This window comes from Eschscholzia californica, unplaced genomic scaffold (genome assembly GCF_041429995.1).
Source record: "Eschscholzia californica isolate CP2 unplaced genomic scaffold, dmEscCali1.0.p SCAF_4, whole genome shotgun sequence".
NCBI lineage: Eukaryota > Viridiplantae > Streptophyta > Magnoliopsida > Ranunculales > Papaveraceae > Eschscholzia > Eschscholzia californica.
Window position 1 is genome coordinate 6,905,809 of NW_028238461.1, and position 25,369 is coordinate 6,931,177.

Consider the following 25,369-nt stretch of genomic DNA (forward strand, 5'->3'; position numbering starts at 1 on the left):
GACGATAAGACTGCCTGGCTATTGCATTGTGTGCTTAATTGTGATGATTGTTGAGGGACCATGTGGTGGTTTGATCATTGGATATGCGTTTAGGGTTTTGGTATTTAATGTGACATATGTTGAAAGTAGAGCTAGAGAGACCAAACTTTCAATTTTATGATCAGTAGAGCTATTATTCAATTTTAATGACAAATTGTGATAGAAATCTTTTCTATGGAATGTCATTATTTTACCCTCTTTTATTTTGTCCAAATGAAATAGTGAAGTGGTTTCGGATGGTAGTTGTGTGAAATTTTGGCCTTTGAGTTCGGATGGTTTTTTTTGTATGTAAAATTTGTGTCTATTAGAAAAATATGAGATCCAATTCATACATAGGTTGAGCATTAAGATGCAAGTTTGTGATATTAGAACTAGGAGATCCGGTGCATTTAAGTTGTGATATTAGAACTATCGAGTAGCTATCTGACTACAAGTTGGTAATGTACACACTAAAACTTAGATAAATACCTCTACCTGCACTTCAATAGGATCATAATGTGATTATCTGCCTGGAGTCATGGTTTGTTGTGAACTTTTTGTCGCCTTGAAGCGGATCTGTTCTTTGTTCTAGATTGTATCGGTACTTTTTGTGGGGGAGGTTGCACTATTTCTTTTTTGACATCTCATCGGTCGAATGATTTCCATTTGTCTGATAGAAATACTTACTAGACATTGAATTAAACTGCCGTTATTTTTATAAATGTTTTCTATTTTTGAAGTATAATTCTCTTCATTTCTTAGTTAGAATAAAAGTTACTAATGGCAGTGTTAAACGTTAGCTGTTAATATCTTCCAAATTTTGCTTGATGGAGAATGTAATTTTGAATGTGGTTCGCGTCAATTCAACCTTCTAGTTATAGAAGTCGAGGCATTAGTTGCTTGCTATGATTGATAGCATTCTGCACAAACAGTGTAGTTTAATGGCCAAATCAACTAATCTCAAGTGATGTGAATTTGTAGCATTTTCTTTTGTATTTTTTTTGCGAATTGAGCCAAGGGTGGGAAGAAAGCATGACATATTCACGCTCATCCAGTCTTAAGAGGCCTCTGGACGTAGGGGTGAAAATTCGGTCCGAGCTGGCGCGGTTTCACCCAAACCTGCCCTTGAGAATAATTTCTATTAAGTCTTTCCGGAGTTGCTGGAAATCATATTAAAGAAGAAAAGGTTCTAATACGAAGTCTGAAGAGTTCAACTGTAGCCTTAAAACAGTTGTGACACCTTGTGCCCCAAAAGTAGGCACGAGTAAGCCAGACAAGACTCAAATCCGGTAGAATTTCCTCTGTAAATGGGCCGGCCGCACCTGTCCTGCAAATCACATTCGCATACACAAATAGAACATAAGCTAAAAATAAAACTAAATACAGACTCTGGTTCCAAGACGAACCACCAGAACTTGGTTAACTCATCCTGAACGACGATATATATCTGCACAACCTTTGTGATATATATTTATTTATATTATACATATACATTACATGGTTCCCAGTGTATCTATACCTTTTGCGGTTCTCAATGTATAAAAGTATAATTTTGAAATATATTTAGAGAACCAAAGGAACTAAATTAGTCTCGTTTATAGTGTAGAACATCGATTACTCTAGGCTTTAGAGAAAGATAAAAATGGCCGTGGCTTTGGGGAATAATGAAAAGTCTTAAGGCATGAAGACTTTAGTCAACAAGATCTGACCGAAGAGACATTTTTATTTTGGGTCCAAAAATAAACTTTGTTATTTTTTAGCACCTTAATCTCCATCTCCTCTTCTTTTCTCTCTTCCCTTCTCCCTCCCCGTTATTGTTGTATCTCTCTATAACTCTCTTGCTGTCGCTCTCTCTTAGGATTGATCTCTCTCTCTCTCTCTCTCTCTTTTTCTGTAATTAAATAAGGATATTCTCACTAGCCCCCTCAAGCATTCATGATTCACCAACTATTGCTCTGGTTTGCCAGTCCAAGCCATTATTAGGTTTATTAATTACAGTCAAAAGCAATTACCTCACACTTTAAAGATGACTACTCCCATTTCTCAGGCCAACAATTGAGATTATAATAGAAGTTAAGGTAGTCATAATTCTAAGATCTTTAATTGTTCTATGAGTAAATAAGTTCTAAGATCCCATCAACAAGAGCTTGTACAACTGACGAAGAGTTTCTATTATTCTACCAAGTCCAGAATCATTTCCGGAATCTAAGATCAATAATTTAATAACCTCCTTCACAGGAATAATCAGATCAAGCTCCAGAGAAAAACCCTTTCTCGAGAAGAGATGAAAGAATCAGGTTTAGGAGGTACAGAGGGTAAAGATGAAAGCTAACATAGCCATTTATCTAGGTGCAAGAATTAATTCCTGTTTGGAGATCTTCAACAAGATACTCACATTCCTGTGTGGATAATTGATTTAACGGTGGCTTCTACATATCCATTTCATGTAGAAAGATTAGGTTAAAACTGGGTAGAAACCCTAACCCTACATAATGGAGAAGCGAAGATAAGTCTTGTATGCAATAACCTCTTTACTAAAAAAATGAGAACCAACAAACATCACCTAGAGAGAGGTGGTTAATGGTCGGTGGTCTGAAATGGTGGTGGGAAGGTGATGAAAGGATGAAGATTAGGGAGCAAAATTCAATCATGTGAATTTTCGGATTAAAATTTAAATTTAAATATCATTCTAAAGTCAATTTTGATTGTCTGTTTTTATTCCCTTAAGATTTTTCTTTATGCCCCAAAGAACTCACCATAAAAATGACCAAGATTAGGTGTTTAAAAGCTTTAAGAATAAAAACTATCAAAAGCAAAAAGATAATCTAATAGTATTTGATTTGTATTTTTTATTGTGGTTTTCATTTCTTACTTTGTTTTAATCGTGAAAGGAAGATCCGGTGGATGATTATTTATCTCCTTCATTTGTTGTGCTAGATGTTATGGGAAGAAAGTTAAGGGTTAAGAGGTTTCAGAGGTACATGCTGGGTAAGCCAATATTGGTGTTGTGGTAGTATCGAAGACAATAGTGCATGAGGAGATTAAGTATAGTTGGTATTGGACAAGTTACAAGTCACTCGAGGAGGCCATTCTCATATGAAGGCATTGTCATGAGTAGCTAAACTAGGCGAACCGGTAATATGAGAAATGTCATCGAGTAATGAAGAAGCTACTAACTGAACCACTTAAAAAGTATTGCGACCACAATGGAGCGACCACTACGAGGAAACCACCGTCACTACCAAGAAACCACCACGACCTAACCACAAAACCACCACCATCTCAGACCACGAAAGAGACCACCACCATCACCATAGAAAAACCACCAAACCACGAAAACATACCACCACCATCACTTACGTTCAAACCACCACCCCACCACCACCACCACCACCACCATACACAACAAACCATAACGATTGACACTTCTAAAATAGAGGAGGGTAAAGCTGAAAATCTATTATATAAAACAGAAGGAAAAATGCTGAATGGGACAAACATCTTTATTTAATTATGTATATTGTCTAGAAGCCCTTCCTTAATATTACAATATAGTCCTTCTTAGAAATAAAATAACATATCTAAGAACAATAAGTTATACAGTATATAGAAAAAAAAGATTCTCGGGGTTAGAAATAAAATAAATCATATAAAATAACTATTTCTTGCACAACACAAGTTTAGGAATAAAATAAGGCCGCGGCTTTGGGGAATAAAGAAAAATCTCCGGGGAATAAATTCTCCGGGAAATCCATGTTTTTTTGTGAAATCTCTAGGGAATATATTTTATTGGGAACACAATTTTTTTTTTTTATAACTTACACCTCTTTCTTTTTTCCCTCTTCTTTCTTCTTCTCCGAAGAAAAACTTATTTATCTCATATTTTTTCCTTCTCTACACTTCTCTTACTTATCTTCCTCAAATCTCAAACACATACTAACCTTATTTATCTAAAATCAACAACAAAGTTAGAGAGATAAAGAGGAAAAAAACATTCTAAACTCTAAAAATCATCAAACAAAATATTTTAAAGTTTTTAATACATCTTCCAGTACATCTTCCATGGGATGTCCAAAACAAGTTTCTTCCTCCATTAATCCTCCCCAAGATAAACACATTATAAACGCTAAAAATCAATTAATTTTGAAACCCTAAAACATATTCACTTCTAAATATATTAGGTTGTTCTTCTATGTTTTTAGGGTTTAGTGATTAGAAAAAAACAAAGTTTTGAAAAATAAGATGAAGAAAAGAAGAAACTTGGAAAGAGTTTAGGGTTTAGAACCCTAGAAAGATTTTGCTTAAATTTATAAAAGTTCTTTCTAAATTTGTTTATGGGATCTTCTAAAAAACTAGTTTTGTTCAACTCTAAAATTGGGAGCCCTATAACAACAAGTAGATATAAAAAAAGTCAATCTCGGTTGATCAATTTTGTGGAGAATTTTTATTCTCCAGAGATTTTTTTTTTATTCCCCAACGCCGCGGCCTAAAATAACCCATTTCCTTTTTCTTTTTTCTCATAATATCTGTTTCTAAAATAACTTACGAAATTGAAAAACAACAAGTTCTAGGGTTTAATACTCATATCGTTCAGTTTGATTTCTTCAATAATTTCGTTGAATGTTAGATTGATATAACTATCTGTGCCTTCGGGCACGGGCTATACCGTAATTGATTGATAAAAATATGGTTCATATTGAAACTAATCGATCACAAATTAGGGCCTACACTAGGATTTCTAAAATAACCTCTATTATTATTATAGGTGACAATCAAGCAATTATCAAGTATCTGACCGACGTATAACATTGATAATCAAACGCAACCACAGACAATAATACAAGAAGTTAAAAGTATAAAGCAAAAAACTTTTGAACATTTCCTCTATTTGTATTTCAAGGTGTTACAACTGTAATACCAGTCTAGTTTATTAATGTTGTTTCCGTTGTAACGAAAAAAAGGTGTTACAATTTAGTACGGATACACCGTAAATAAATATATAAATTGAATTAGTTCGATTACTAACGTGAATAAAGACATTTTGGGCCGAAATACCATGGAAAAACCCTTAAGATACATGAATTTAGTTGACTCGGATTACTGTTATAGTTTAAAGACATTTTGAGCCTGAAAGGCCATAGGAAACCCTTAAGGCCATCCTACGAGCGTGGAAGCGCCAGTTCCTCTCTTGACTTTGTTCATAGTTTTTAAGACAAATCAATGAATGATATATTTCTCTTCTACCGTGAAGCGAACCTGCAACTTCCGAATTTCCGGAGTGAAAATGGTCAATGAAAAAGAAACTGCTCTAACGATTAGCTTCCTGTAACAATCGCAGACTCATGCCAACTTTATGCCGTAAAATCCAGAGAGATCAAATAATTTAGCTTTCTGTTTCAGTGCGCTTCCCAAATTTAATGAACACCCTAAATAATTCAATCTTAAAAATTGAACAGATAACACACTTTTCTCCACAATCTAACAGGGTTTTAGCCCTCAAAAAAGTTGGTTCCATTTCTTGCAGAGATTTTGAACAAACTCTATCTTCTTTGCTATTTCAAGTAACTAAGCTCCAATTTATGCTCACATGAGATGACAAATTTCAGCAACTACTTGTATTAAAGCTACCCAAAATTTGTTCCAAAAAGAAACCCTTACCTATTCACCTTTCCTACTATATATACTCCATTCAATCTCTTCTTCTCCATCCAAGTTCTTCAAAATACATACTCAACCCAAATACCAACTTAGTACTTCCATTAAGAAAAGATGAAGAAAGTGTTTGCTTGTGTATTTGTGGTACTAGCTATGGTTCAATTGTTTGTTGAGCCAAGTCAAGCCATTAGCTGTGCCGATGTTGCTCGGTCTCTGGTGCCATGTATGCCATACTTAACTGGTGCTGCCGCTGACCCGGCTGCTGGATGTTGTGCTGGAGTTAAGCAACTTCAAGGAATGGCTACTACCACTTCTGATAAACGTGAGGCATGTGCTTGTGTTAAAGACGCGGCTTCTCGCTACCCAACCTTAAAAGACGATGCTGCCACTGGACTTCCTGCCAAGTGTGGCGTCACTCTCCCTTTCGCTGTATCAAAAACCATCGATTGCAACTCGTAAGTATCGAATCGTAATTACTGAATGCAGCTTATTTAGTTGGTTAAGTAAATTATTTGAAAGTACCTTAATTAATTGGTTATGTGAATTGTAGGATCAATTAAAGGTAGAAGCTTTGGGTGGAAATAAAGAGCAGAATCAGAAGCTTCTGCTGCTTCAACTATCTATGTCTTTCTCTAGATGATATTAGTCTCTTCAGTGTCTGTTTGTTTGCCTGATAAAAATAAAGAAAAACTTGTCTGGAAATTCATATGAGTAAAACTATCGGTATTTGGTCTGATTATTGGGTTATAGATACTCTAGAGTTCTAGCCTCATTTCCTGATCCTACTAACTCTATGTTAATATTCGGATAACTTAGCTTAGCTCTCAAATGGTGAATGATCATGAGTTCTTTTTAAAAGAGTGAAAGCGTACTAAAATGGAACAAATACTTATGAAACGTTTAACTAATAGAATCTTAGTCTCACAACTCTGGTGAAGCATTATAAGAAAAATACCATCTCTTAAGTAAACTTTAGAGTGGGGGTCGACCGGCCCTCTCTCTCTCTCTCGAATTTTTGTGCATCGAGGGAGGAACTTGGAGAACTGCCAAAAAAAGCAGGAAAGAAATCTAAAATATCAGTATTGATTAAGTGACCATGTATTTCAACAAAAACAAAAAGATCAAGTGACCAGGTAAGAAATGGCGAGACCAAACTCCCTAAAATATTAGGACTATTTTTGTGGGAAATTTGGACTTTGGTTAAAAAAAGGATTTATTAATTTTTTATAGGCTTCAACTTCTGTTTTTGTAAATTATCTAACAGATGAAAAAGACGAAACCGATCTTATTGGCCAAAACGCAATTAGTTTGCATTGTTTTACAAACTGAGTTGCAATCTAGTTGGGGAGAGTTGCAAATATTTTTTTGAAAAATAATCACAGCATATTCACATGTTTCTTTAAATTTTTTCAATAGATGTCGAAGATGACCGAAAGATTAAAATAAAAATATGTAACTTTAATGTTTCTTCTGAAATGTTGATATTACCACTTAATCATCCGAAGTGAAAGAAGGCTCAAACTAGTTATCATTGAGTACATAATACAAGTAGTTTGTAATTCATCAAAATTTAACACAGATGGTGTACTTAAATTGAGTCCCTTTGCGTTGAAGGTTATGCCAGTATGTCCAAAAGTAATTTAATTTCCATCTGAGTTGCAAAAAGATTCCAAAGTTTTGATGACTTTGCAATGAGTTTGCAGAGCTATGCAATGTTTCACAATGACTTTCAAAGTATTTTCTATCTAATTTGAAAATGGTTTTCAAAGCTTTGCAAAAGCTTGCAACAAGTTTGCATTGCTTTGCAATGCGTTTGCGCTCTGTTTTGCAATGAATATGCACTGCTTTGCAGCAGTTGTAGCCACCAATATTTTGTTCAGCTATACCACAGAAAAATTAGATGTTCAAATACTTTTGTATGTATAGAATTGTTAAAACAATGAAAATAAGTAAATCGAAAAGGTATAACTTGAAACAATAGAAGATTTTGCTTCCATTATTATTTATCGATAGAAATTAAAACCTTCTCTCTCTAGAATTTTATAAAAAAAAATTAGTTGAAAATTTAAAATTCAACTTGAAACAACCAATAAAGAGATTCAAAAACCAAAACCTAAAATATATTGATGATTTGATAGCAAAAAATCGACGCAATTCCCTCTCTATGAACTACGGTTGGAAGAACTTAAAATTTCAATCTTAGTTTTCTGAAATTTTGGGTGAAAGAGGGGGTATTTTCGATATTGAAAAAAAAAATGCTTTTAAAATTGTCCTTCAAGTGCAATTTTAAACTTTCTATGGTGCCTATAAGGACAAAAAATTAATTTGTCTTTTTAACAAAAACATAAAATTTGTCTTTCGTACTATAAAAGATACTCCAACTGAGCTGATAGACTGTCCACCACCCTTTGGTGTAACGGTTGGACACCCCTCTTAAGCCCATGAGGTCGTGGGATCGAACTCGGTGGAAGCAGTTCACTATCAAGATTTATCCCTTGTAATTTAAGCAATATATAAAGTAAATATTGTAATAAACTTGTCGGGTTTTAGGCCACTTCTTCATGATGTAGCAATGCCTTGTAACGACTAACGCAGATCGTTGTCAATTTCTCAAAAAAACAAATAAACATAAAATTGGCCCTTTGGCCCAATTTCCTCATTAATAGATTGGTTAATTCCCATTTAGCTCCTAGTTTGTGACCAATTTGCCGTTTTGTTTCCATAAGTGTCTGAATGTTCGATTGACTTCCATGGTCGAAAGAATTTCAACTTTTCCAGAATTTCAACTCTTCCACTTGGCCACTTCATCCTATCTCTCCTCCACCTCCTCTTTCCCTCTCTCCACCTCAACCTTCTCCCCCGTAAATTGTCGCCGGCCGACATCTTCGGCCTGCGACTTCGACAAGAAATATTATCTCTTCTTCTTCCTTATACTTTTTTCTTTCTCTTCTCCTTCTTCATTTCTTTTCTCTCTATTATTCTACTTATCTTCTCGCTCTCTCTCTTTTTACTCTTACTCCGGCAAAGGAGAATAGCCGCTTCACTGGGGATGTGAAAAAGCCGACTTTTGACGTTCAAGATCCAGACCCAAACGAAGGTATGGGTTTACCCAACCTTTGAGATCTAGTTTCCACATGTCTGACCAGCAAAGGGGCTCCCCCCTCGATGTAGAGAGATAGAGAGGGAAAAGAGAGAAAAAGAATTTTGTTCGATCGGTGTTTGCTAGTCGACGACTTTCTACCAGAGAAGAAGGTTAAATGGAGAGAATGAAAGATGAAAGTGGAACAGAGATGGGATGAAGTGGAAGAGAAAATAACAGATGATTTGGAATTAATTTTTGATATATTTCTAGGATTAATTCGATTTTTGTCCCGAAGGTTATTTTCGGAAAGTTGAAATTATTGGCCATTAGAGGTTCGGTCGGACTATTAGACTTTAGGGTTAATTCCGTTTTGGCCCCCAATTTGTGACCAACTCGCCGTTTTGGCCCCCATAAGTGTCCGACAGTTCGTTTTGGCCCCAAAATCAAATTTTCGGACAGTGGTGACATCATCATGGCATAAGCAATAATTTCCTATACCCAAAATACCCCCTCTGACCAAATCTTATCTTTCTCACACCAAATCCAAAGATGTCACATCTATCAAGCTAATTAATACACTTATCTTCCCAACACTTTTACTTTCTCTCTATTAATACCCTCCCTTATCTTCTTTATCTCTCTTTACTCTTTCTTTCCATTCTTATCTACTTCATGTACAAATTCTTCATTAACAGAATCATCTTCTTCACTACCAACAAATACAACACTATCATATACTAAATCCTTAAAAAACCTAAACCAGAGTTCATCTTTTTTTCCTTCATTAATGGTCGTTTGGGTTTTACAGAAGATGATCAAAACCCCTAGAAATCAAAATCGGCAGAGATCGAAAAAGATGAGAGAAATCAAGAGTTTCGAAAATAAGGGTAAGAAGGAATCTGGTTCTAATAGCTGAGTTAAGAAGGAATCGGTGTATATCTCCTCATGATGTAGAAATTGGATCGAAGGTAGGAAAATCATCTTTTGGTGCAGATGAGACTTCTTCCCCACCTTTAACTTGAAAATGGCTTTAATCTTGTCTTTATGCAAGGATTGAGCTATATTAGATTATTATCATGACTATGATAATGAACTAGATGTGATCGATTCTAATTTAGGGTTACCAAGTTAAATGAACCTGATTATTTAATCAATAAATGAACTTGAACTTTCTTTCATGGCTATGGATAATGTTAAAATCTTGGCAATTTGTAATCCCACAGTCATTATAAAGCTTGGAACTTTCCAATTATGAACACAATAGGCACTCATGTTTGGGACTGTAACGTCAGTGGCCTGATAGGGAGGTATGAGACTGCATTTTTTTCTGACCTGGCTGGAATTCTTTCCCCAGTTACAAATTGTCAATCCTCGACGACGGTCGACAAGAAAAGAAATAGTTACATCCATAGTTTCTTTTCCTTTCCTGTCATTTTGTTTTTTTAATTGAAAAGTAACAAAAGTTGATTAAAGAAGAAGAAGAACCGACAAATGAAGAGGGGGAGAGAAAAAAAATTAGAGAGGAAAAAGCTTTTTTTCTTCTTCAATGGTGGATCAGATAGAGAGAGAAAGAACTGAAAATTAATGGGAGAGAGAGAAAGAACTGGAAATTGAAGTGCCTTGGGAATGAACTAGGGTCAGTTGATTTGATCGGTATTTAGTTTGAATTTGATGAGAGGGGTAGTTTGGGAATACAAAATATTTGGTCAGACTTTGATGATGTCATCGCTGCCTAAAAAGTGATTTTGGGGCCAAAACGAACTGCCGGACACTTATGGGGGCCAAAACGGTGAGTTGGTCACAAATCGAGGGCCAAAACGGAATTAACCCTAGACTTTATAGGAGCCAAAACAGCAACTTGGTCACGAATTGGGGACTAAAATGAAACTAATCCTTAATAAATTTATGAATTAAATTAGTCACACTACTATCATTATTAAAGGCATGTTGAACCCTAAAAACCGTATAAAACCCGTAACGTCATCCTATAGACATGAAGGTTCATTCATACCTTTATTTATACTATATTTAAAATAAGTAAAAAAATTCTAGATTCCACCTCTACCGTGAATCGCATCATTGACTTCGGATTTTCGGAGTGGAAGAGGGTTGATGAAAAAGAAACCGCTCTTAACTATTAATTTCCTATAACAATCTAAAATCCAGAGAGATCAAATAATTTATCTTTCTGTTTCTTGTCTTACTAAATCTAATCAACACCCTAAATAATTCAATCTTAAGAAGTTAAACAGATAACACACTTTTCTCCGCAATCTGAAAGGTCCCAGACCTCAGAAAAGTTGGTTCTTTCTTGCAGAGATTTTGAACAAACTCTATCTTATTTGCTATTTCAAGTAACTAAGTTCCAACTTATGCTCACATGAGATGACAAATTTCAGCAACTACTTGTATTAAAGCTACCCAAAATTTGTTCCAACAAATAAAACTTACCCATCCACCTTTCCTACTATATATACTCCATTCCATCTCTTCTTTTCCATCCAAGTTCTTCAAAATACAAATTCAACCCAAATACCAACTTACTAGTACTTCCATTAAGAAAAGATGAAGAAAGTGTTTGCATGTGTTTTTGTGGTACTAGCTATGGTTCAATTGTTTGTTGAGCCAACTCAAGCCATCAGTTGTGCCGATGTTGCTCGGTCTCTAGTGCCATGTATGCCATACTTAACTGGTGCTGCCGCTGACCCGGCTGCTGGATGTTGTGCTGGAGTTAAGCAACTTCAAGGAATGGCTACTACCACTCCTGATAAACGTGAGGCATGTGCTTGTGTTAAAGACGCGGCTTCTCACTACCCGACCTTAAAAGACGATGCTGCCACTGGACTTCCTGCCAAGTGTGGCGTCACTCTACCTTTTGCTGTATCAAAAACCATCGATTGCAACTCGTAAGTATCGAATCGTAATTAGTGAATGCATCTTAATTAATTGGTTATTTGTAAGTATCTTAATTAATTGGTTATGTGAATTGTAGGATCAATTAAAGGTAGAAGCTTTGGGTGGAAATAAAGAGCAGAATCAGAAGCTTCTGCTGCTTCAACTATCTATGTCTCTCTCTAGATGATGTTGTTCTCTTCAGTGTCTGTTTGTTTGCTTGACAAAAATAAAGAAAAACTTGTCTGGAAAGTCAAAACTTATCTCTCTCTTCATTGTGTCCAATTACTTTGATCTAATTACTTTGAGAATAAGGATGCTCATTCATGGATAATGAAAAAGCACACATAATAGCATATGGATATGATCTATACCCCAATTTGATATGAAAATTCATATGAATAATACTATCACTATTGGGATAAGTTAGCTCTTAAATGGTGAATGAGCATGAGTTCTTTGTAAAAGAGTGAAAGCCTACTAAAATGCAACAAAGACTTGAGGGTGTTTTATTTTTTTTAGCTATTATAAGTGATACATCTAAGTAAGTGAATATCACTTGATAAGTGCTATCATTTAATAAGTGAAGTGTCATTTGGTTTTTATCACTTACAAGTGTAATGTCGTTTTTTTTCTTATCACTTATAAGTGCTATAAAAAATGTTAATTGTCTATATTATCTTCGCATAAAGTCTTTGAATTTTCTAACTTTTGTTAGTACATATACACTCAAAAAATCAATCACATTCAATCAAAACTTCACATCATAAATTGATAAGATAGATAAATTTCATGTCAGATGGAGTAATGTAAGAAACTATGCATTAAGCAATAGCATTTGCCCTATTAACTAGTTCATCTGCAATTTCGTTTCGGAGTTGGATCATTGTAGCTTGATTTTGAGGTCAAAATGTCAAAGATTGTGGCATTGGATCATATTAATCAATGGCAGTATTTATTCAATCTAAAGACGATCATGATGAAATCAACTTCTTGTGTAGACTTAAACTTTTAGGTGGTTTAATAGGAGGTCTTTTGTGTCTTTTATGTCTTGAAAATATTTTTCTCTCTCTAAAATTCTCTTGGCCAACTTCTAGGTACTTTTTCATGCACACTTTTATATCCTGGATTCAAATACATACGATTTAGAGTGTTAATAAGTATTAGTAATTTTAAAACTTGTTTAGGTCTTTTTTGTCTTTTTAGCACTTAGAAAAGTAAGTGCAAAAAAGTAAGCTCCAACTTACTTTGACACCATTTAAAGTGACTTTCATTTATTAAGTAAAAAACAAACGGCCTAAAATTGTCAGCCCACACTTATCAAGTTACAATACGAAAATCAAACACCCTCTTATGAAACTTTTAACTAATAGAATCTTAGTCTCACAACTCTGGTGAAGCATTATAAGAAAAATACCATTTCATATGTAAACTTTAGAGCGGGGCTCGACCAACCCCATCTCTCTCTCGAACTTTTCTATGCATCGAGAAAGTAACTCTGGTGAAGCATTATAAGAAAAATACTATCTCATGAGTTCTTTCTCTTCCCTTCTTACCATATACCACTGCCCGCGTGATGCCGACGAGTCTCCACCATATCCCATTTCATCTTATACCTCTCTCATGCCCCCTTTACATATCAAGTATCTATTTTCGTTGCTCTTTCTTTTTCTCTTTTCTTTTACCTTTCTTGGTTGGATTTGATTTTAATGCAATCCATTTATTTTTCTTGTACAATTTAAGAAGAATAGATTAAAGATAGAGAGAACTGGCTATTAACATAGGATGAAAGAAATTAAGTGAACCTAGGACAAAAGAAAAAAGAGAGGAGAGAAGAGAGACTCCATGTTAAAATGGCGACCCCACAAAAATTTGGCCAAAACTCTCTAAAAATTTGGACCTTGGTTAAAAAATATTTATTTAACTTTTTTATAGGCTTCAGCTGCCTATAACATTTTTGTAAATTATCTAACAAAGGAAAAGACGAAACTAACCTTATTGGCCAAAATGCAATAGTTTGCATTGCTTTACAAACTGAGTTGCACTGCTTTGCAAACTAGTTTCATTGCTTTGCAATCTGGTTTGCAGAGTTTTGCAACTCAGTTGCAAATATTTTTTTGAAAAATAATCACAACATATTCATGTGTTTCTTTAAAAAAAATTCAATAGATGTTGAAGATGACCGAAATATTAAAATAAAAATATGCAACTTTAATGTTTCTTCTGAAATGTTGATATTCCCGCTCAATCATCCGAAGTCAAAGAAGGATTCAACTAGTTATCATTGAATACATGATATAAATAGTTTGTAATTCATCAAAATTTAACACACATGGTGTACATAAATTGAGTTCCTTCGCATTGAAGGTTATGCAAGTATGTCTAAAAGTAATTTAATTTCCATCTGAATTGCGAAAGGATACCTGAGTTTTTGATAACTTTACAATGAGTTTGCAGTGCTTTGCAATGACTTTGCAGAGAGCTATGCAATGAATTTCAAAGTACTTTTTATCTGGTTTGAAAATGGTTTCGAAAGCTTTGCAAGAGCCTGTAACAAGTTTGCACTGCTTTGCTGTAGTTATAGCCACCAATATATTATTCAGCTACCACAAAAAATAGAAGTTCAAATACTTTTGTATGTATATAATTGTTAAAACAATGAAATAAGTAAATAAAAAATGTATTCCTTGAAATAAGGGGGCGAATTGGTCCGAATGGGCGGAAACGAACACTAACTCTATCAGTCAGGGCGGAACGGGCACACGTCCTAAGTGCCCACTCAGACAAAACGGGCGGACTTTTCAGTTTTTTCTCCAACAAAGTGTTCGCCCGTGACCGTTTTGATAGTCAGGTAAACCGAGTATCGGTTGGTCGGGTGCCAGTTACTAATGAACAAATAAATAAATTTTTATTTGAAATTTAAACTGTTTAGTAGCTATATACAACTTTCTAAACTTCCACTTTACAATTCCAAAAGGTAAATTAATACAAATTTAAAAGATAATTGAGATTTCTCATAGTTTACGATCATCTATTCTTATTCTCATGGATTACGATCGGTGTATTGTGGATTCTAGGGTTACTGGTGAGATATTTGAGATTTTGGAGGAAAGATAGACTAGAGAAGTAGAGAGGCGACTACAAGATTAAGAAAAATGATTTCTAAGGTTATATACTTATATATTTTTACTCTTGAAATCTAACGGTTGTAGTTAACCCTACAGATATAAAGGCTTAAAATCAATCATATAAGGGGGCGAGTATAACGGATAGGATAAACAGACGGGTATGGAGGGGTTCGGTTGGGCGGAATATATAAACGGGCGGACTCGGTCGGATCACCGGGTAAGGACCTATGACCGCTTCCGCTTAGGCTCTTTCGGTCAGTCGGGTACGAAGCGATTCGGGCATCGAAAAGTCACGGACCTTTCAGAATCGGACGGTCGTGGGCGGGTTCCAGGTTTCCGGGCCAAAATCCCACCCCTACCTTGACATAGAAGATTTTGCTTCCATTATTATTTATCAATAGAAATTAAAACTTTCCCTCTCTATAATTTTATTAAAAAAAACTAATTGAGAAATCTACAATTCAACTTCAAACAACCAATCTTCCCTCTCTCTCTGAACTACGATTGGAAGGAGAACTCAAAATTTCAATCTTAGTTTTTTCGAAATTTTGAGTTAAAGAGGGGGTATTTTCGGTATTGAAAAAATAGTGCTTTTAAGATTGTCCTTCAGGTGCATTTCTAAACTTTTTATGGTGTCTAGAAGGACAAAAAGTTAATTTGTCTTTTTAACAAACTAAAACATGAAATAGATGGGATAATTCCTTTTTTAGCTCTTACTTTGTGATAGATTTGTCGTTTTTTGTTTTCATAAGTGTCTGACTGTTCGATTTGACTTCCAAAGGTCAACGAAATTTCAACTTTTCCAAAAATACCTTTCAGAGCCAAAATGGAATAACTCCAAAATTTTTTTTTTTGAAGAAATATCCTTTGATTGATTGAATGCAAAGCAATGAGACTTCACTACCAATATATTATGCCAAAAGAAAACTTAAAAGTGAACACTATCAATCCTGGTAATACACTTAGTGAGGTTAGCTCTGTTTCGGTACATGTCGTCGAATCCTCAAGTTTTTCGTGTTGACTTCATACTGCACCAGTTCTTTTCCTCCAAGAACCAAGGGAATTGTCGAAAAATTTCTTAACACAACGTGTGCAAACATTGGTTGTTTGTCGGAAGAAACTATCTGCATTTGGAGAGACTCCACACACTCGCCCATGTTCTTGTAAAAAATTCAATTATTTCTTCTTCATTGATATGGTAACCGCAAAAAGGTAAGAAATAAAGTTCGTTCCACAACGGTTGCTTGAGTAACCCTAGGGACAAATGGTTGCGCATTTGGATTTAAAGGTCGACCATTAGATGATTCATCGATTTTCTTCCTTTGAAGTTCTGCCAGTGCTCTCTGTAAAATATCTCCAAATACTTGCAGACAAACATTATTAATATTTTGAGTCAACCCACTCAACAAAGCAATTCGATTTTCATACAAAAACTTCAGACTAAAGTTTGGATGATTCAAAACTATTGAAGTCTTGGGCAGTTCATGAGTAAATGTGGGTGCTTGTTGAGAAGTTATGAAATTCATAATTAAAATGGCTTCATCTGCCATCTTGTTAATGAACAAATGGGATAAAAAATTCATTCTCATAACAATATTTGGGAGCCTTATTTCTTCTCGAGCAAACCATAATGTCATGATGTTTAGACACTCAAATGGGTTCCTAAGCAGAGCAAAAACCAACAGAGAGTACAGCTCCCGATCATCGTTATGGATATCATGAAGATTGTCAATGGTAAATAGGTTGTTGTCCGTTTGGTCCTTAGAGTCCATTGAGTGAAATTGCAGGAGAGAAAAAAATATTAAAACATTAATTCCACATCATCTATCCTTTTATCTTCCACTTCGTCCTATCTCTCCTCCACCTCATCTTTCCCTCTCTCCGCCTCAACCTTCTTTCGGGTAGAAGGTTGTTGGCTGACAACTTCAGCCTGCGACCTTTAACAAGAATTTTCTTTTCTTCTTCCTTTCTCGTACTTTTTTCTCTCTTCGTCTTCTTCTTCATTTCTTTTCTCTCTCTTAAATAATCTTCATACTCTCTCTTTACTCTTACTCCGGCAACTCCGCTTTACTGGAGATGTGAAAAGCTAGACCTTCTGGTGTTCCAGATCCAGACCCAAACGAAGGTATGGGTTTAGCCGACCTTTGAGATCTGATTTTTCAAACGTCTGACCAGCAAATGGGCTCCTCCAGTCCTCCCCCTCGTCGGAGAGAGATAGAAAGAGAGAGAGAGAAAGAAAATTTGTTGAAGGTTGTCTGTCGGTGATTGTTGGTCGGCGACTTTCTACTAGAGAAGAAGGTTGAGATGGAGAGAGGGAAAGATGAAGTGGAAGAGAAAATAACAGACGATTAATTTTTGGTATTTTTCTAAGATCAGTTACATTTTTGTCCCTAAGGTTATTTCTGGAAACTTGAAATTATTGGCCATTAGAGGTTAAGTCGGACTACAAGACATTTATGGGAGCCAAAACAACAACTTCGTCACAAATTGGGGGCTAAAATGAAATTAATCTTTAATAAATTTATGAATTGAATTAACACTACTATCATCACTAAAGACATGTTGACCCCTAAAAACTATATATAGACCCTTAACACCATTATGTAACATGGAGGTTCATTCATACCTTCGCTTTATTTATACTCCTTAAAATAAGTATAAACATTTATAGATTTCACCTCTACCGTGAATCGCACCATTGACTTCCGGATTTTCAGAGTGGAAGAGGATTGATGAAAAAGAAACCGCCCTTAACTATTAGCTTCTATAACAATCTAAAATCCAGAGAGAACAAGTAATTTAGCTTTCTTTTTGTAGTCTTAGGAAATCTAATGAACACCCTAAACACTTCAATCTTAAAAGGTTAAACAGATAACACACTTTTCTCCACAATCAGATAGATCCCAGACCTCAAATAAGTTGGTTCTATTTTTGCAGAGATTTTGAACAAACTCTATCTTCTTTGCTATTTCAAGTAACTAAGTTCCAATTTATGCTCACATGAGATGACAAATTTCAGCAACTACTTGTATTAAAGCTACCCTAATTTGTTCCAAAAGACAACCCTTACCCATTCACCTTTCCTACTATATATACTCCATTCAATCTCTTCTTCTCCATCCAAGTTCTTCAAAATACATATTCAACCCAAATACTAACTTAATACTTACATTAAGAAAAGATGAAGAAAGTGTTTGCATGTGTTTTTGTGGTACTAGCTATGGTTCAATTGTTTGTTGAGCCAACTCAAGCCATCAGTTGTGCCGATGTTGCTCGGTCTCTAGTGCCATGTATGCCATACTTAACTGGTGCTGCCGCTGACCCGGCTGCTGGATGTTGTGCTGGAGTTAAGCAACTTCAAGGAATGGCTACTACCACTCCTGATAAACGTGAGGCATGTGCTTGTGTTAAAGACGCGGCTTCTCGCTACCCAACCTTAAAAGACGATGCTGCCACTGGACTTCCTGCCAAGTGTGGCGTCACTCTACCTTTCGCTGTATCAAAAACCATCGATTGCAACTCGTAAGTATCGAATCGTAATTAGTGAATGCATCTTAATTAATTGGTTATTTGTAAGTATCTTAATTAATTGGTTATGTGAATTGTAGGATCAATTAAAGGTAGAAGCTTTGGGTGGAAATAAAGAGCAGAATCAGAAGCTTCTGCTGCTTCAACTATCTATGTCTCTCTCTAGATGATGTTGTTCTCTTCAGTGTCTGTTTGTTTGCTTGATAAAAATAAATAAATTAAGGGTTTATTTCAAAGTTCCTCTGTAACAGGTTGCGATCTGTCTGAACTAGTTTTTCGTTAAGTGCTAAAAATAGAGTACTTACTATCAATAGAAAAGTCCTCATAAACACCGTTGTAATTCTTCAGGGAGAAGGAATTCCTGCAATTTCACAAGGAACAATAGAAAAACAAAAACAGATATTTATTAATTAATCCACTCCGATCACATGCTAGTAAATCACCAAATTAGATCTCATAGGTTTGCTAAGAACCATGATCCAATAAATAGATTAAATGCGAGTAAACCCTGATGTAGAAATTTCTAGTGTTTCCTTTCTAAATAAAGAGCAAGGATATCTAAAGGTAATTTCTAATTGCAGTCGCGTCTTTTCTCTAATGCCAAATGTAATGCTTTATAATTCCAAAGTATTTTATAAGCACATAGAGACCGTACAACGGTCTTTTTGTTGGGAAGAATCTAAAGGTATCTCCACTAATGTCTGATTGTTTATTTGCAAATCGAAAAGATTGGGAGATTTGGGTATCATCTCCTTGGGTCCAATTACTGAGATCTAATTACTTTCAGAATAAGGATGCTCGTTCATGGATACTGAAATAGCATAGATAAGCATATGGATATAATCAACCCCAATTTGATATGCAAAACTCATATGCGTAATACTATCAATATCTGGTCGCTATTGGATTATGAATACTCTACCCTCATTCCCTAATCCTACTAATCCTATGTTAATATTCGTCTCAATATATTTCTAAAAATTGTTGGAGTGTTCAGCTTCTTCATAGTATTTTTGATCCTTACAGTTAAAAGCATTCAAGCTATATCATTTCACCTGAATGTTCATTGATCAAATTAGATGGATACTCACCCCGACACGCAAATTCAGTCTCATCTCTTTATACTTGTCTTGACAACCGACATAGCAACACTCAATGCAAACATTGATTTGCACTTCATATGTAAAATAGACATCATTGCGTAGGTTCAACTCTTCTTATGAAAATGTTGTACTCATGCTTTACCTGTAAAAATATATTGGGGAATACATTAGGAACGAATTTCATCGTCATTTTAAAACATATAACATAGAAGTGGTTGACTACCTACTCCATTGTAATTTTGCCAGAAGCATATGGTTTTACTTCATCGTTAACACATAAAATCACTTAACTCAATAACTCAATTGATAATCACATGGAATAGTTATACTTCTTCAAATAAACTGGAATAATTGGCCACCATTTTATGGCAAATATGGAAAGTACATGGCAAATTTACCTTTCAAGACATTTAGTTACCGCTCAGATACCATTAACCTCATCCTCACCTTCCAAATCACCTTTACCTCCCATTTAACCTTTCCTCACAAAACCACATCTATGACCCCTAAACCGAATCGACCTAATACCCTTCCTAGAACATGAATGTAGATGCTTCATTTACCTCGATTCAAGATACAGTAGGAATAGGCCTAATCATTCATGAATGTACCTCGAATTTTATTGCAGCTAAAACATAAATCTCCAAAACTCAAACTAGCGAAGAAAGTGAGGCCAAAGCTACTATCAGAAAATACAGTGGGATTGCCGAAGTAACCTCCATTGTCATCGTACGAGACAATCAAACAATTGTCAAGTACCGGCATACAGATGGCAATGCATTGGCAAACACAAACAATATTACAAGAAGTTAAAGCATAAAACAAGAAATTTTCCAGCATCCCCTATACCCATATTTCAAGGTTACAATTTAGCTGCTACATTAGCAAAATTAGCTAGGAAGACTAAACAAGTGAGGTTCTGGAATTGGATCCCCCTCAAGACTCTTTAATTTCTAAAATAATTTTACATTGAAGAGCTAGTTTTGAATAGAATCTACCTTCAAACGAAAAAAATAGTCCGAATATTCATGGAGGAAGAAAGATGATAAAAAGGAATGAGTTTCATTGGGACTCTACTGGAGGAAGACTTGGATAACTTACCTCCCAAATGGTGAAACGAGCACGAGTGCTGTCTAAAAGAGTGAAAGCGTACTAAAATGCAAAAAAAATCTTATGAAGCTTTTAACTAATAGAATCTCAGTCCCACAGCTCTGGTGAAGCATTACAAGAAAAAGGCCGGAGGATCTCATATGTCAACTTCAGAGAGGGGGTTGACCGGCTCCCTCTTTTAAATTTTTCTGTGCATCGAGAGAGTAAGTTGGACTCACAAAAAAAATGGAAAGAAATCTAGAATATCAGTATTGATTCAGTGGCCAGGTCAAAAATGTCAAGACCAAACAGCCGAGTTGGTCACAATATATAAGATGAGGGGCCAAAAGAAAATACAGAAGAGAAATAGTAATTTAGCCGCCAAACAGTTTACATGTCAGGATGTGACCAGACAGCCAAGTTGGTCGCTATGTAGAGGAGAAATGATAGATTTACCCTATTTAGAAATTAGAAAATATATCTATTATAGGACACACTTTTCTCCACAAGTTGGTTCCATTTCTTGCAGAGATTTTGAACAAACTCTATCATCTTTGCTGTTTCAAGTAACTAAGTTCCAATTTATGCTCACATGAGATGACAAATTTCAGCAACTACTTGTATTAAAGCTACCCAAAATTTGTTCCAAAAAAGATACCCTTACCCGTTCACCTTTCCTACTATATATACTCCATTCAATCTCTTCTTCTCCATCCAAGTTCTGCAAAATACAAATTCAACCCAAATACTTAGAACTTCGACTTCCATTAAGAAAAGATGAAGAAAGTGTTTGTATGTGTTTTTGTGGTACTAGCTATGGTTCAATTGTTCGTTGAGCCAAGTCAAGCAATTAGTTGTGCCGATGTTGCTCGGTCTCTGGTGCCATGTATGCCATACTTAACTGGTGTTGCTGCTGACCCGGCTGCCGGATGTTGTGCTGGAGTGAAGCAACTTCAAGGAATGGCTACTACCACTCCTGATAAACGTCAGGCATGTGCTTGTGTTAAAGACGCGGCTTCTCACTACCCGACCTTAAAAGACGATGCTGCCACTGGACTTCCTGGCAAATGTGGTGTTACTCTACCTTTCGCTGTATCAAAAACCATTGATTGCAACTCGTAAGTATCCGATCATAATTACTGATTGCACCTTAATTGATTGGTTATATGAATTACTAAAAGTATCTTAATTAAATGGTTATGCACTTATGTGAATTGCAGGATCAATTAAAGGTAGAAGCTTTGGGTGGAAATAAAGAGCAGACTCAGAAGCTTCTGCTGCTTCAACTATTTATGTCTCTCTCTAGATGATGTTGTTCTCTTCAGTGTCTGTTTGTTTGCTTGATAAAAATAAAGAAATCAAGAGTTTTTTCACAGTTCCTCTGTAACGGGTTGTGGTTTGCCTGAACGGGTTTTTGGTTAAGTGCCAAAAATAAAGAGTACTTACTATCAATAGAAAAGTCAGCATTAACACCGAATTAGAACTCACATGTTCCATAAGAACCAAGATCCAAGAAATTTCATAAGGAACAAAAGAAAAACAAAAACAAACTATTTATTAGTAAATCACCAAATTAGAACTCACATGTTCCATAAGAACCAAGATCCAAGAAATAGATGAAATGCGAGTAAACCCAGATCATCTGGGCCAGATGTAGAAATTTCTAGTGTTTCCTTTCAAAATAAAGAGCAACGATATCTAAAGGTAAAAATCTAAAGTTAATTTAGAAGCACATAGAGACCGTACAACGGTCTTTTTGTTGGAAACAATAAAAACGGAGCCCTCTCCTCCTTGGGTCCAATTAATGAGATATAATTACTTTCAGAATAAGGATGCTCATTCACGGATAATGAAAAAGCATACATAAGCATATGGATATGATCAACCCCAATTTGATATGCAAAATTCGTATGAGTAATATTATCGATATCTAGTCTGAGACTCTGATTATTGGATTATGAATACTCTAGCCTCGTTCCCTCATCCAACTAAGTCTATGTTAATATTCGTCTCAATTATTTCCAAAAATATTGGAGTGTTCGGCTTCTTCATAGTATGTTTGATCCCTATAGTTAAAAGCATTCTATATGATTTCACCTGAATGTCATTGATCAAATTAGATGGATACTCACCCCGACACGCAAATTCAGTCTCATCTCTTTATACTTGTCTTGACAACCGACATAGCAACACTCAATGCAAACATTGATTTGCACTTCATATGAAAAATAGACATCATTGCTAAGGTTCAACTCTTCTTATGAAAATGTTGTACTCATGCTTTACCTGTATGAATATAAGATTGGAGAATACATTAGGAAGGAATTTCATTGCCATTTTAAAGCAATAACATAGAAGTCATAGACCACCTACTCCATTGTAATTTTGCCAGAAACATATGGTTTTACTTCATTGTTAACACAAATAAAATCACTTAAATCAATTGATAATCACATGGAATAGTAATACTTCTCCAAACAACTGGAATAATTTTGCCACCATTTTATGACACATTTGAAAAGTGTGCAGTAAATTTACCTTTCAAAACATTTATAGTCACCGTTCAAATACCATTAACCTCACCCTCACCGTCAAAACCACCTTTACCTCCCATTCAACCTCTCCTCACACAACCACATCTATGATCCCTAAACAGAATTGACCGAATACCCTCAACACTCTCTAGTTTCTACATTTATTTTACTTTGAAGAGCTAGTTTTCAATAGAATCTGCCTTTAAACGAAAAAAAAATAGCCTGAATATTGATGGAGGAAGAAGGATGATCGAAAGGGATGAGTTTCATTGGGTCTCTAATAGAGGAAGACTTGGATAACTTAGCTCTTAAATGGTGAACGGGCACGAGTTCTTTCTAAAAGAGTGAAAGCGTACCAAAATGAACAAAAATCCTATGAAGCTTTTAACTGATAGAATCTCAGTCTCACATCTCTGGTGAAACATCACAAGAAAAATACCGGAGGATCTCATATGTAAACTTTAGAGAGTGGGTAGACCGGCTCCTCTCTGTCCCGAATTTTTCTGTGCATCGAGTAACTTGGATTCACAAAAAAATGGAAAGAAATTTAGAATATCAGTATTGATTCAGTGGCCAGGTCAAAAATGTCGAGACTAAACAGCTGATTTGATCATAATTGATAAGATGAGGGGCCAAAAGAAAATACAGAAGAGAAATAGTAATGTCGAGACTAAACAGTTTCAATATCTGGATGTGACCAAAATAGCCAAGTTGGTCTCAATGTAGAGGGGAAATGATGGATTTAGCCTATTTAGAAATAAGACATTATATCTAATATAGGACACACTTTTCTCCACAATCTGATAGGTCCCAGAACTCAAAAGAGTTGGTTCCATTTCTTGCAGAGATTTTGAACAAACTCTATCTTCTTTGCAATTTCAAGTAACTAAGTTCCAATTTATGCTCACATGATATGACAAATTTCAGCAACTACTTGTATTAAATCTACCCTAAATTTGTTCCAAAAAAAACCCTTACCCATTCACCTTTCCTACTATATATACTCCATTCAATCTCTTCTTCTCCATCCAACTTCTGCAAAATACATGTTCAACCCAAATACTTAGTACTTCCATTAAGAAAAGATGAAGAAAGTGTTTGCATGTGTTTTTGTGGTATTATCTATGGTTCAATTGTTGGTTGAGCCAAGTCAAGCCATTAGTTGTGCCGATGTTGCTCGGTCTCTGGTGCCATGTATGCCATACTTAACTGGTGTAGCTGCTGACCCGGCTGCCGGATGTTGTGCTGGAGTTAAGCAACTTCAAGGAATGGCTACTACAACTCCTGATAAACGTCAGGCATGTGATTGTGTTAAAGACGCGGCTTCTCACTACCCGACCTTAAAAGACGATGCTGCCACTGGACTTCCTGGCAAGTGTGGCGTTACTCTACCTTTCGCTGTATCAAAAACCATTGATTGCAACTCGTAAGTATCCGATCATAATTACTGAATGCATCTTAATTGATTGGTTATGTGAATTACTGAAAGTATCTTAATTAAATGGTTATGTGAATTGCAGGATCAATTAAACATAAAAGCTTTAGGTGGAAATAAAGAGCAGAATCAGAAGCTTCTGCTGCTTCAACTGTTTATGTCTCTCTCTCTCTCTCTCTCTAGATGATGTTGTTCTCTTCAGTGTCTGTTTGCTTGATAAAATTAAGTAATTAAGGGTTTATTTCACTGTTCCTTTGTAACGGGTTGCAGTCTGCCTGAACCGGTTTTTCCTTAAGTGCCAAAAATAAAGAGTACTTACTATCAATAGAAAAGTCAGCATGAACACCAATTCAATTCTTCAGGGAGAAGGAATTCCTGCAATTTCATATGGAACAAAACAAAAACAAACCATCTCTTAATTAATCAACTCTGATCACCACTACTCATTAATCACCAATTTAGAACTCATATGTTTGATAAGAACCAAGATCTAAGAAATAGATGAAATGCGAGTATACCCAGATGCAGAAATTTCTAGTATTTCCTTTTTAAATAAGGAGCAAAGGTATGAGTAGCAAAAGCAGCTGAGTTCGTCAAGAATGGAAAGCATGTAAATACATATCCAGAGTGAGGAATGAGCTCCATTTTTCTGCATATAAAACTAACAAATTGATGATAACTAACGAGTCAAAAACTCAAAATAATAATCATCGTTCCAAGTTAACACGGACACATGAGGAACAATACCCATTAATTAAGCTATAGATCATGTTTGAGCTATTGCTGAAAGCAGTCAAAGAACGATTGATCTTATTGATGCCAACAAGACAGTTCATACATACAAAGAGAGCAAAAGAGATAACGAACCAGTCTGAGTTTGAGGTGACGAGCAGGCAGATCGAGAG

General features: G+C 35.5%; 5 protein-coding genes and 3 long non-coding RNA genes across 8 annotated transcripts; 5 read left to right on the forward strand and 3 right to left on the reverse strand.

The window, feature by feature from the left end:
* The first annotated feature begins 5,082 nt into the window (after positions 1-5,082).
* LOC147542117 (non-specific lipid-transfer protein A-like) lies at positions 5,083-6,325 on the forward strand. The gene is made up of 2 exons (XM_086637033.1): positions 5,083-6,128; positions 6,224-6,325. Exons 1-2 carry the CDS (start codon positions 5,788-5,790, stop codon positions 6,231-6,233), a joined length of 351 nt encoding a protein of 116 aa, XP_086493159.1. The 5' UTR covers positions 5,083-5,787; the 3' UTR covers positions 6,234-6,325.
* Positions 6,326-11,252: 4,927 nt separating this feature from the next.
* On the forward strand, positions 11,253-11,858 carry LOC147542118 (non-specific lipid-transfer protein A-like). The gene is made up of 2 exons (XM_086637235.1): positions 11,253-11,661; positions 11,748-11,858. Exons 1-2 carry the CDS (start codon positions 11,321-11,323, stop codon positions 11,755-11,757), a joined length of 351 nt encoding a protein of 116 aa, XP_086493361.1. The 5' UTR covers positions 11,253-11,320; the 3' UTR covers positions 11,758-11,858.
* Positions 11,859-17,574: 5,716 nt separating this feature from the next.
* LOC147542119 (non-specific lipid-transfer protein A-like) lies at positions 17,575-18,539 on the forward strand. Its single transcript, XM_086633139.1, has 2 exons — positions 17,575-18,297; positions 18,384-18,539. Exons 1-2 carry the CDS (start codon positions 17,957-17,959, stop codon positions 18,391-18,393), a joined length of 351 nt encoding a protein of 116 aa, XP_086489265.1. The 5' UTR covers positions 17,575-17,956; the 3' UTR covers positions 18,394-18,539.
* On the reverse strand, positions 18,162-19,473 carry LOC147542120 (uncharacterized). Its single transcript, XR_015223174.1, has 3 exons — positions 19,395-19,473; positions 18,609-18,664; positions 18,162-18,269 (listed from the first exon to the last, which is right to left on the reverse strand). It is a non-coding gene; the product is annotated as an uncharacterized LOC147542120 (long non-coding RNA).
* Positions 19,474-19,498: 25 nt separating this feature from the next.
* On the reverse strand, positions 19,499-21,480 carry LOC147542121 (uncharacterized). The gene is made up of 3 exons (XR_015223176.1): positions 21,398-21,480; positions 21,160-21,216; positions 19,499-19,548 (listed from the first exon to the last, which is right to left on the reverse strand). It is a non-coding gene; the product is annotated as an uncharacterized LOC147542121 (long non-coding RNA).
* LOC147542122 (non-specific lipid-transfer protein A-like) lies at positions 21,210-21,970 on the forward strand. The gene is made up of 2 exons (XM_086633141.1): positions 21,210-21,613; positions 21,716-21,970. The coding sequence occupies exons 1-2, from the start codon at positions 21,273-21,275 to the stop codon at positions 21,723-21,725; spliced, it is 351 nt and encodes a 116-aa protein (XP_086489267.1). The 5' UTR covers positions 21,210-21,272; the 3' UTR covers positions 21,726-21,970.
* Positions 21,971-22,703: 733 nt separating this feature from the next.
* On the reverse strand, positions 22,704-24,362 carry LOC147542123 (uncharacterized). The gene is made up of 3 exons (XR_015223175.1): positions 24,240-24,362; positions 24,008-24,064; positions 22,704-22,781 (listed from the first exon to the last, which is right to left on the reverse strand). It is a non-coding gene; the product is annotated as an uncharacterized LOC147542123 (long non-coding RNA).
* Positions 24,076-24,629, forward strand: LOC147542124 (non-specific lipid-transfer protein A-like). Its single transcript, XM_086633140.1, has 2 exons — positions 24,076-24,455; positions 24,550-24,629. The coding sequence occupies exons 1-2, from the start codon at positions 24,115-24,117 to the stop codon at positions 24,557-24,559; spliced, it is 351 nt and encodes a 116-aa protein (XP_086489266.1). The 5' UTR covers positions 24,076-24,114; the 3' UTR covers positions 24,560-24,629.
* The last annotated feature ends 740 nt before the right edge of the window (positions 24,630-25,369 follow it).